The sequence below is a fragment of the Lepidochelys olivacea genome (genome assembly GCF_965140295.1).
Source record: "Lepidochelys olivacea isolate rLepOli2 genome assembly, chromosome: 4".
NCBI lineage: Eukaryota > Metazoa > Chordata > Testudines > Cheloniidae > Lepidochelys > Lepidochelys olivacea.
The window spans coordinates 16477192-16488996 of NC_140414.1; the positions used below are offsets into that span (position 1 = coordinate 16477192).

General features: G+C 54.8%; 1 protein-coding gene across 1 annotated transcript; it reads left to right on the forward strand.

Moving 5' to 3' along the window:
* Positions 1 to 2375, forward strand: MBOAT4 (membrane bound ghrelin O-acyltransferase MBOAT4; the record flags this gene model as incomplete). Its single annotated transcript, XM_084627357.1, has 2 exons — positions 1 to 179; positions 1418 to 2375. 2 exons carry the CDS (start codon positions 1 to 3, stop codon positions 2373 to 2375), a joined length of 1137 nt encoding a protein of 378 aa, XP_084483483.1.
* Between the last annotated feature and the right edge of the window lie 9430 nt (positions 2376 to 11805).

The following is an 11805-nucleotide window of genomic DNA, read 5'->3' on the forward strand; positions in this document are numbered from 1 at the left end:
ATGGGATGGTATGCCCTGATGCTCTTCATCCCCACCTTCTGCTCCGTGGCCATTTTCCATTCAGTCGGCCCACTGCAGGTCCACACGTGGGCATTTGTGCTCCAGATGTCCTGGCAGACTCTCTGCCACCTGGGCCTGCACTACAGGGGACATTATTTACAAGGAGCCCCATGCGTCAGGTACCAAACAGCAATGCACAAGCCCACCTGTTTCCTCAAATGACACAGCCTGGGCCAGATTTTGCATGAAGACTTGTCCAGATTTTTCTGGGCTGTATGGGTGTAACAGAGGAGAATTGGTGTGGTCCCTAGGGGCAGTCATACTCCCGAGGACAGTCCATGTGCCTTAACACCATGCACTCTCTTCTCACATGAAATGCTGCAGCAAGCTGTCCCGGTATTTCACAAAGCTTGTCGTTCCTATGCATGCTTCAGCATTCAAAGGAGATGATTCCCCCCACCGTTTAACGGCCTGGTTTTTGCCTTTTCTGTCTCATGCTCAGCAACTCCCAAAGTCATTAAGGGCTCAAATCAGGTGGCCCCTTCTCCATATACCTTTCCAGATGTGAAATGTTCATGACCCTTCCAGTATTTGCTTGCCAGGCCGGGCGCTCAGCATCCCCCCAGGGCAGCACTGACGGTGATGGACTCACTTCTCGTTCATCAGGATGTCAGTCTGCTCCCATCCCTGTCCTGACTCAGCTGTCCCACTTGGGCACCCCACGCTCTGACTACGCCCTGGGTCCGGCCGGCCGGCTCCTCCTGGCAAGATGCAGGGACGGTGCCATGCACGTTCAGGGGAACATACGGAAGCAGAGCAGGCCCACTGCAAATAACCAGGCAGTCGCTAAGCATGTTGAGGCTTAAAGGTCCGGGTGTGTGGCGTGGGTATTGAGGTTGGTGCCACTGTAGCTCGCAGCGTCCACAGGTTTTTGCAGACATGCAGCAGGGTTGGCTCAGGCACCTGTACAGCTGCCTAAGGCAGGCAAATGGGAGAGGCAGGCCAGTGGTTAGTGGCTGCTTATTAAGTCGTGTTTGCAGCACAGAGAGGGAGGCCAAGGCAGAGCTCCGCCCGCTATGACCTGATGTTTATACAGGCAGGGGTCCAGCCCCATGCAGCCAGAATGCTCCTCAATCCAAGCCAGCACAGAAGGGGCCGATGCTGCAAGCTGCCCCCTTGCAGTGGCGGAGCCGGGACACGCCAGAACCGTGTTCCGGCACTTTCACAAGGCCATGCCACGTGGAGGAAGCCAGGTTGCTCTCAAAATGGCACCCTCCACACAGCGCGACCTTGCACGCAGCACCGTGGGCGTGTTCCAGGAGCAGCGCTGTGTGTCCATTCAGGGCAACACCAGCCCTGGCGAGCACAGCGGGACTCCTATCACAGCCACTCTGCTTGCTCTCTCCCCCCCTTGCAGGTTGACAATCGCCCTCTCGTCTCTCATGCTGCAGACCCAGAAGGTCACATCGCTGGCTCTGGATATCCACGAAGGGAAGGTGACGATGGGATCTGAATGGGGGGATGGGAGGGAGCCATTGCTGCAGGCACTGCCTCTGTGCAGTTACCTGCTCTTTTTCCCTGCCCTGCTGGGAGGCCCGCTATGCTCCTTTAGGAGATTTCAGGTCCAGATCCAGGGCTCATGCATGTCACAGCCCACGCGTCCCTTGAGGGCTGCAGGCCAGAAATGCCTTTGTGCCCTGGCTCTGCACCTGCTGAGAATGGCTGTGAGGAGCTGCGGAGCCCCACTGGCCTGCCTGACGGACTGCACCGGCTTTGGCTGTGTGTACGTCGTGTGGCATTCTGCCCTGCTCTTCAAACTGGCGTATTACTCCCAGTGGGTGCTCGACGAGGCTCTCCTCAGCGCAGCGGGCTTTGGGCTGGAGCTTGGCCATGCCCCTGGTGCAGAGGCTGCCTGCGGCGACCTCTCTGATGCAGACATATGGACCTTGGAGACCACCAACAGAATAGCCCTCTTCACCAGGACCTGGAACAAGAGCACTTCCCGGTGGCTGAGGAGGCTCGTCTTCCAGCGCAGCCCCGCCCAGCCCCTGTTGGCCACCTTTGCCTTCTCAGCCTGGTGGCATGGGCTCCACCCAGGGCAAGTGTTTGGCTTCTTGTGCTGGGCAGCGATGGTGGAGGCTGATTACCGGATTCACCCTTTTCTCCGTTCACTTGCGAAGTCCTGGCACACCAAACTGCTGTATAAGGCCCTGACTTGGGTCCAGACCCAGCTAATTATTGCGTACATCACGGCTGCGGTGGAGATGAGGAACTTCTCTGCACTCTGGCTGCTGGGTGCCTCCTACAACAGCTTCTTCCCTCTCCTGTACGGTGTTTCACTGCTGTGGCTGGTCGTGAGATCCAGAGAAAAATGAGTCTGACCCACACTCTTCTCCCCCCTGCCCCTCCATGCTATTCACCCCGCCCTTTTCAGCAAGAGATTCCAGTGTGGAGAAGTCCATATTCTGTCCTGGGCACTAGCCATGAGTTCGCTGGGGCTGCACAACGTAACTGAGGGTGCAGGATGGCTGAGTGTCTAACTGCACCCCTTTTAGGGGTTCCTCTTAATACAAAACAGAACCTGCTCGAGCCCCAACCCAATAATCTGGGAAAATTAAGCACCACCCCAGGGAGACTCTAAGAGGCAATATTTTCCCTCTCACAAGCAGTGAATCTGTGACTGCAAAGAAAACTTTTAATAAAAAGGGAAAAGGAACCCAGCATTCATTTGGAAAAACACCACAACCATGATTCGAAAGTATGTGCCCAGGAACTAACACCCACCCCAGAGTAGATTGGGCAGTGTCCTTTGCCGCAGGGTCTCCCCTTGCAGTGTGAAAGTCAGATGTACAAACGCTCCTTTAACCTGCCATTCCCCTCCCCCACAAGGCACCCCACTCACAGTTGCTGTCCTTGGTCAGCGAAGACCCAGAGTTCAGAGGTGCGTTCACATGGATTCACTGCCCACCCCCAGCCGGGTAGGCGTTGAGTCACCACTGCAAGTGGCTCACAGCTGTCACTGTTCACTGAGCTGCCACTGCTAAAGTCTGCCGCCGTCAGCCACGGCACTATGGGTCTCTCTGCTGCCGCCCTCCCGCCGCCGCCGCCCCGGCCTCTCTGCTGCCGCCCTCCCGCCGCCGCCGCCCCGGCCTCTCTGCTGCCGCCCTCCCGCCGCCGCCGCCCCGGCCTCTCTGCTGCCGCCCTCCCGCCGCCGCCGCCCCGGCCTCTCTGCTGCCGCCCTCCCTCCGCCCCCGCCCCGGCCTCTCTGCTGCCGCCCTCCCTCCGCCCCCCCGGCCTGTCTGCTGCCGCCCTCCCTCTGCCGCCACCCTGGCCTGTCTGCTGCCGCCCTCCCTCCGCCACCCTGGCCTCTCTGCTGCCACCCTCCCTCTGCCACCCCGGTCTGTCTGCTGCAAGGTTAGAGTCTGAGGTTCCACCACTTAACCCCATTCAGAGATTTCAGAGGGCAGCAGGGAACCGCCCTGCTGCTGGGGGCTGCACCATCTCTTTCACTGCAACACCATCCAACAGCAGGTCTAAGGCTCAGTGCCTGGTTATCAGTGATTTCAGCGCTAGTGATCACTGAACAAAACAAGGAATCTCAGCTGTCTTTAAACAGCAGAGAGGAGAGAATCAAATGGTGTCCAGCATTCCTCAAGCAAAGCCCACATCACCAGGCAGGAACATCTGTTGTTCCTACCTTCTCTTTCCTTTACTGGCATTTGGCATCCTGCTTAGTGTGTGAGATTCAAGTCAGGGTGATCCCTTCAATCAAGGCAGGCTAAGTACACTTCTGTCCCCCTTTACTCATACAATAAGGACGACAACATTTCATTCCCCCTGCACTCAAGTGACTCGTAACCCAACCCCAGCCAAAAGTGATCACTTTGGCAAAGCAGCTCCATCATGCTGCGCACCCAGGTAGTGTGTGACTATGCCAGGGGTTCTCAAACTGGGGGTCGGGACCCCTCAGGGAGTCGCGAGTTGTCAGCCTGCACCCCAAACCCCACTTTGCCTCCAGCATTTATAATGGTGTTAAATATATAAACAAGTGCTTTTAATTTATAAGGGGCTTGCTATGTGAAAGGGGTCACCAGTAAAAACGTTTGAGAACCACTGATCTATGCAAGCACAGGCTGTTCCTGAAGTCTTGTCCCTCAGCTCACCACTAGATGTCCGGGGAGAGCTCATTCAGCCCCCGCTTACATTTAGATAAACCAAAGCTTTCTACTGCCACGTATCTGGTGTTACATATACTGCATGATGTACAATAAAGCCCCTCTGGGGCAAGTGAAGGCTGTTGATAAGAAACTCATGAACCATCAGATCCCATCTTCAGACGCCTCTGGCCATGATGCCAGGGACGAGCTAGATCTGTCCCCCCGCCACCGCCCTTCTGTTCCTCAGTAACTCCCCATTCCTGACACTCACTCACCCCACCTCAGTCCCCATTACACATATGCTCGTATGCATTCCAGCCCCAGCCCTCCACCTGCGTGTGTGTTTTTGACAGGAGCTAGAGGACTCCTTAGCTGTCTGGCACAGATGGCTCCAAGTCCCTGCTTGTCATGCTAGAGTTAAGGCCTAAATTAACAAGCGTAAGCAGCAATTTTGGGGCCCCAACTTGAGTCAATTTAAAGGGCCTGCGTTTCAGGAAGTGCTGAGCCCCACCCTCTGAAAACCAGACCCCCAAAACTTGAGGTACCCAAATCATCAGTCACTTGGTCACTTAGACATAGAGAACACATAGTGCTGGTCCTGCCATTGGCCTGTTTGCCTGGTGACAGTCCTGCTGTTTGTCTGGTTACCTCACGCTGGTCCTGCCTTTGGCCTGTTTGCCTGGGGCTAGTCCTGCTGTTGGCCCGGTTGACCCATGCTGGTCCTGATGTTGCCCTGTTTGCCCAGTGTTGGTCCTGACGTCAACCCAGTCTCCCCATGCTGGTCCTGCCAGCAGCCCATTCATCCCTGGTGCTGGTCCTGTCATTGGCCTGTTTGCCAGGCATGGGTCCTGCCATCAGCCCCATCGCCTCGTGCTGGTCCTGCCGTCAGCCAAGTCATCCCATGCTGGTCCTGCTGTTGGCCTAATAGTCTCATGCCAGTTCTACTGTCACTCCTTCCTCACAAGGTTTTAGCCCCATGTGCCTAGGTGGTACCCCTCTGCTATGGGGTTGCTGATCTTGGGACCCTAAGCCAACGGGGAGCAATCTACTCTAACCCCACAACTGCCCGGCCTCACAGGACCACATGGGTGGTGTTTGGGCCTTCTCCCCAGCAGTCGCCCAAGGAGCCCGCCCTGGCTCCGTCTCCAGAGGGAGCCACAGCGAGCTGCCTCAGCAACCTACTGCCCTTTGGCAGGTTTCCCTGGCTTCTCCCATCAGGGGCCGCTGCTGGCCCCCTCTAGTACCTGCAAGCCCCGCACCCCCCGCCCCAACTGCTGCTCCTGACAGCTCTCCCCACACCGCGCCCCTCCCAACATTCAAGTGGCTACGGCACCCCTCTGGTTTGGCTTGTCTACCACTCTGCGACGGAGGGGTGGCCGGGCCGGAGCGACCCTACACGCCGGGCCTCAACGGTACCGGTGTGAATCTGTGTCACACCGCTCAGCCACGAGGTGGCGCCGTGTGTAGCCAACCTTATTTAAAGCTAACCTCAGCCCTCAGAGCACGAAAGGGTCTGCTGATGAAGACACCTGGTGTGTATAAGCGAGCTCTGTTACCAGGCCATAGCTGCTACAGAAGCACGTGACATCACCGTCGCTTGGTTCGGGCCCTGGGGCAAACCCCCCTACCTCTGGGCAGCCCAGATGCTGCGCTGTGTGTGCCCCTTAGGAAAGGGGCCAGCTAGCTAAAGGCACAGATGGGCTTTGGCCCCGGATAGCCCAGCAGATGGCAGCATGTACCTGTGTGCAGACTCGTCCCAGCGCTGCGGAAAGCCACAGGGGCTGTGCAGGGGAAGTTAGAGCCCAAGCAGTCAGGACCATTGCAAGTGACATGTGGGGCAGCCAGGGAGAGGAAAGCCACCCCTCAACGCATGGCCAGGGGTCAGGGCTAATGCACACCTCTCCGCTCCTCCCGCAAATGGCTGCCAGTCTAGGGGCTGGATTGTTGACCAAAGCCCCTCTGCCCTGGCTCTCTGGGGCCACATAAACATGACTGCCCAGTGCCGAGAGTGGTTTCCTGCACCAGCCTGTATGGGGCTGGGCAGGACCAGTTCAAGGAGCGAGCAGTATCCCTGTGTGGGGCTGGGCAGGACCACTCCATTCTGCCACGGGCTGCCAGTCTGGTGTTTACCTGTTCCTGCCTTCTGATCCTCCCTCCTGACTCTGGGTGACTGCCACCTGGTTCCTGCCCTCCGGACTGGGTCTCGATTCTGATCTCCTGGCGCTCCAACCTGGCCTGGTTCAAACGGCTGAGGCTGCTCTGAGGAAACTCCAACAGAGGCAGGATATGGCGACCACCTATGTGGCGCACTTCCACCATCTCACAGCAGACACCGAACTCAATGAGGCGGAACAGCTGGATCAGTTTTGGTGGAGTCCGTGGGCAGAAATAAAAGATGAGCCGGCCCACGTAGGATTAAATGCCTTTGTGGATCTCACGGTTTGTGCAGAGAACCGGCTGTGTGGAAGAAGAGAATTAAAAGGGGGCTCCCTGCAACCCCCCCTCTGCGCATGTTGCTCCCTCAACACGTGCACGTCCCCCAAACCGATGCAGGTAGCTATGTCCCATTGTGCTCCAATTTTAGAGTGTCGGTCCCCTCTATTTCTGTCAGTCCCAAGCGAATGCCAAGGGCTCTGGGAAGAGGCAGCCCATACAGGCTAAGGGGGGCGGACCTGGGCAGAAAGGAGTTTTCTCCCACCTCAGTCCTAATTGGCACACAGCCTGTGCCCCATCAGGAGGCACTTTAAGACTCCTGCCCTGATTTGACTGAAGTGCCCATGAAAGATGCTGATGCTGTTAGTGATTCAGAGCAGGACCCTCCTGTCGGCAGGCAGCTCTGCAGGAGGGGCAGTGTTACTATTTATTAATCCTGGGCCCCATTGTGCTAGGTGCTGTATTATGCCAGAGACAGTTCCTGCCCCCAAGAGCTCACAGAGAGCTGCGGGGCACTGGCTGTCCTGGGGAATCAGAAACTTCATATGGGGAGGGTCTCTGGTGGAGGCTGGCACCCCAGGGGGACAGCTGCAAAGCTCCCTGCCTAACGTGATGATCTGTCAGAAGACGTGCGAGGGGAGCCTCAGGGCATGTCCTGGCTTCCTGGGAGTGGTCCTGGGAAGGTGCCATGTGGTCCGCAGGCCTGGGCAGAACTCTGCCAAGCACTGGTGTGAACAGCACTGACTGCCTTCCCCCTAGCCATGGCAGGAGGGCGTGCCCAGCCAGGCTCCCTCTGCTCCGTGCTCAGCAACAGCTTGGACTTTGGCCAGGAGCGTACGAATCACATTTCTAGCTTTTGTATCTCAGCCAAATATTCCCCACAGAGCTCCTTTCCCAACAATCACCCACCCATGTTTCATTACCTTGTGGTCTGGCTCGGTGAGCAAACACCTATGTAGTTCTCACCCTACCCCACCTGACCAGTTCTCAGCACCCAGCGAGCATCATAACCCCCCCCCCCCACCCCCCAGACACGGAATCTTGCACAATGTTTGCTCGGGGGACGAGCGCCCACACAGCCAGAGCATGGGGACTGATGGACGTGCCTTTCAGTGCACACCCAAAAGTGTGCCCTTGGGTACTAGGCACTCAGGCCACTGCAAAGCGAGAGCAAAGCGGGGCGGGGGGGGGGCACGACCAAGTGAGAGGGGGGTGGGAGGCCTTGGGATCCTGCTGATTAAAGTCTAGGCAGCTGAGGCAGACTGTATTTCTGCGTACAATTTAGCGTGTGGTAAGTGGTCGGGTTACAGTCTGAGCGAACATCACACCCTTTATTCTAGTCCAGACAAGGCCTAGCACGTGCTGCAGCAAAGCTTGTCTGAGCAGACTTTCTGAAGGTGTTTGTTAGATCCCAAGGCAGGGCTCAAACAGGGGGTAGCGTAGGGGTGCATCTGCCCTAGGCAAAAAGTGCTTATTTACCATGTGAGTGACCACGTGCCAACTAACGCATGGTAACCCCTGCCCGCCCTGCCCCCTTTCCGAGCGCAGACAAGGCCTCGGGGCAGAAAGAGATGGCAATGAGGAGGGAACTGTGAACCCCGAGGGACCCCCGAGCAGAAAGGCTTTCTAGACAAAGGTATACGTGCCACGTGACCAAAAGGACCAAACCAAGACGGCACAACAGAACCTGCCTATTGCTGGGCCGCATCACTAATAAGTTGCCCATAGTAATGGTATAGAAGCACTTGAAGCTTTGCTGTCTGTGCTATTTATGCCACACATCAGCGGTCTGACAGAGGGCATTGTTCAGTGACTTCCTTCCCCTTGGCACTTCCCCGGACTCACTTCTGGCCAGGCAGCTCACTCCATCGATCCGACAAACAAAGTGCAAGGCCTGGGCTGCCAAGCGTGAACGATGTGGTGGGAAGAAGAGACCCTGCCCATTTCTGTTACTCAGTCCGGCCACGAGACAGGACAGCCTTTGAGGCCCAGCAGATGAAGGGCGAGTGCCTCTTTAAAGCCGCCCTTTTAGCTGCAGTCATGTGTCATAAGAACATAGGACTTGCCAGACTGGAGCAGACGCTCCGACCACCTAATCCACCGTCCTGCCTCTGGCAATGACTCGTGTCAGTTCAGGGCAACTGCTCCTGGTGTTCCCTGGCAGCGGTTCAGTAAGGGCACCCACTCTTGGCTTTCCACTCCCCAGCTGGTGCCTCCCTTCAGTGGAGACGTGCGTCTCTGTCTCCCTTCTGATCGGGCTATTTCCAGGCTGGACACTTCCCTCGCCTTCACTGTGTCATTCCCAGCACAGACAGGTTGCTCTGCTTCTCTTCAGAGATGGGTCACAATGTAATTGCTACAGAGATAAAGTTACAACACAGCTCTTTCTAAGCGACCCTACTTTAGTCGAAGTACAAAGCATTACAAAGAAAACATATTAAACAATAAAAGAGCCTACCCACATGCTAATAAGCTCACTAGAGTTCATCCCATCTCTCACATTGGCTCTGGCAAGTGCAGTTTTAATCCCCTGCCTTAGGGCACCCATCTGGTTACAAGTTCATCAGAGCTTCAACTCATCAGAACAGCCGTAGTGAGGCAGACCAATGATCCGTCTAGCCCAGTAGCCAGTCTTTGACTGTGGTCAGTACCAGATGCTCCAGAGGGAATGGACAGAACAAGGCAACTGTTGGGTGATCCATCCCATCGTCCAGTCCCTGCTTCTGGCAGTCAGAGATTTAGGGACACCCAGAGCATGGGTTTGCATCCCTGACTATCTTGACTAATAGCCATTGATTGACCTGTCCTCCATGAACTTATCTAAGTCTTTTTTGAACCCAGTTATAGTTTTGGCCTTCACAACATCCCCTGGCAACGAGTTCCACAGGTGGACCATGCATCGTTATACTTCCTTACATTTGTTTTAAACCTGCGGCCTATTAATTTCATTGGCTGACCCCTAGTTCTTGTGTTATGTGAAGGGGTAAATAACACGTCCTTATTCACGTTCTCCACCCCAGTCATGATTTTCTAGACCTCTCTCAGATCCCCCCTTAGGCCTCTCTTTTCCAACCTGAACAGTCCCAGTCTTATTAATCTCTCCTCACATGGAAGCTGTTCCATCCCCCAGATTATTTTATTACCCTTTTCTGCACCTTTTCCAACCCTAATATGTTTTTTGTGAGATGGGGCAACCAGAACTGCATGCAATATTCCAGGAGCAGGAGTGCCATGGATTTATATAGTGGCATTATGATATTTTCTGTCTTATTATCTATCCCTTTCCTAATGGCTCCTAACATTGTTAGCTTTTTTGACTGGGGGTGAGGTTTTTTCAGCCCCCCAGAAGCAAGCACTCCTCCCAAGCACCCCCATTTCCCTATGGGGCCCAAGAGTGCAGTCAGACAGCCCTACATGTAGCGCAGAACAAGCCCATTCATAATGTGTTCAGATTCCTTTTTATACAGTTCAGGGGTCTTTGAACTGGAGTTTCCAGGTGCATGCAGTTAGTAGGCAGAGGGTCTCTTTTTCTCTCCCTCCAGAGTGTATCTTCAAAGAATTGGCTTCAGAGGGAGAGAATGTGCATTCCCCTCACCTTGAGGTATTTCCTAAGGAAATCCATCTCACACCTATTGTTCCAAAAAGACCTTTGAACTTCCTCATGCCTTCCAGATATTGCCTTAATCTTGTTTTCCTGCTAAAGAAGTTCCATACAATCCCTCAATGTACTCAAACATTTGCATTTGTAATATAATGAATGCCAAGGGTGCTAACCCTAATTTGATAAGGTTTAACTTAATTCAGTAAAGTTAATCTGAATTCCATAAGGTTTGTTCTGACAACTGGCCCCAGATGCTTCAGCGGAAGGTGTAAGAGCCCTAAAGTGCATCACTTTCTGTCTCTGAGAGTCAAAGATCATCTTAGGTCCCGAAGCAGAAGATTTAATCTCTCTTCTGGAATGTAGCACCCCCTCTCCACTAGGTTACCTCCTTTAATGCCAATCTGCTTATGGGTTTGATGGACAGGCCTGGGTTCTTCTGGACCCTGCCACCCACTAAGCAGGGTGTAACTTCTTTATATTCTTTCTATAGGAGTTTATTTGGCAGTGCCTCCACCCCTCGCTCCGTCCTGGCAAGGTCACCAGGGCAGCTTGGAAAATTCTAACCACAGGATAACCCCCACTTACTTTTCAGATAGTGCGAGACTCCCAAGAAATAACCCAAACAAACAGTAATTATGATAACATAATAGGGTAAAACACTATTCTCAGGGTGACCGGTGCCCACGCAGATAATACACGCGACCTGATACAGCAAACTTAGAATTAGCGTCCCATTGGTATGTTTATAGGGGCCCTTGATGATCTGTGACCACGATATCTTCTGTGCAGTAGTTAGCAACTTGGCTGACTGGGTTCTTTCAGTACAGCCCAAAAAACTCACAAGTGGGATAAGGGGGTCAGTCCCTCTGCAGGTTTAGTAGGCAGCAGGTAATACAATCCCCAAACCCTTACCCCCTAGCTTGAAGTCACAGTTCAGGGAGTAAGGGGTCTCCCAAACAATTCCCTGACTGGCTAACTAAAAGACGGCGCATTTACAACTCCGTGACGGATCCACTGGTTTAGAGATGGCTCTGAACTCCTCAGTCACTGCAGAGGGCTGATTATTGCTGCTGGCAGGCGTCCTCTTCATTCAGGAGTCAGGCTGCTTCTGGGCCAGGATTTCCCATCACCACCAAGGGGTTCAGGGCTCAAGGTGCAGGTTACAGAACTCGACTAAAATCCCAACTTTAGTCTCCACCCCCAGGGCCCAGACACTCTCAGCAGCCCTGGACTAACCCTGAGAGGGGAGCTGGCCATGTGGGGACTCCTCTCACTTGGAGAGCGGGGCAGGGGGCTAATTCAGCCTGCCAGGGGAAAGTTTTCCCAGCGGGAAAGGCTCAGGAATTTTGCTCTCATGTCCCCAGAGGCCAGTTCTCAGGAGGACCCTGCATGCAGGCCTGGCTCCAGACTGCTCCAGAATCACTTTCCCCCTCATCCTGAGCACCCAGGGAAGGGCATCTCACTCCCTATTGGCCGCTGAGCAGAGTCTGCCTTTGGCTTCGCCTCCTTACCAGGGACAGCGTCACCTCCCCGAGCTACCAGCACACAGAGCCCCAGGGACCTCGCTCAGTTACAGGAATATTCGTCCTGAGTTAGGACAGGACCAGAAATGAC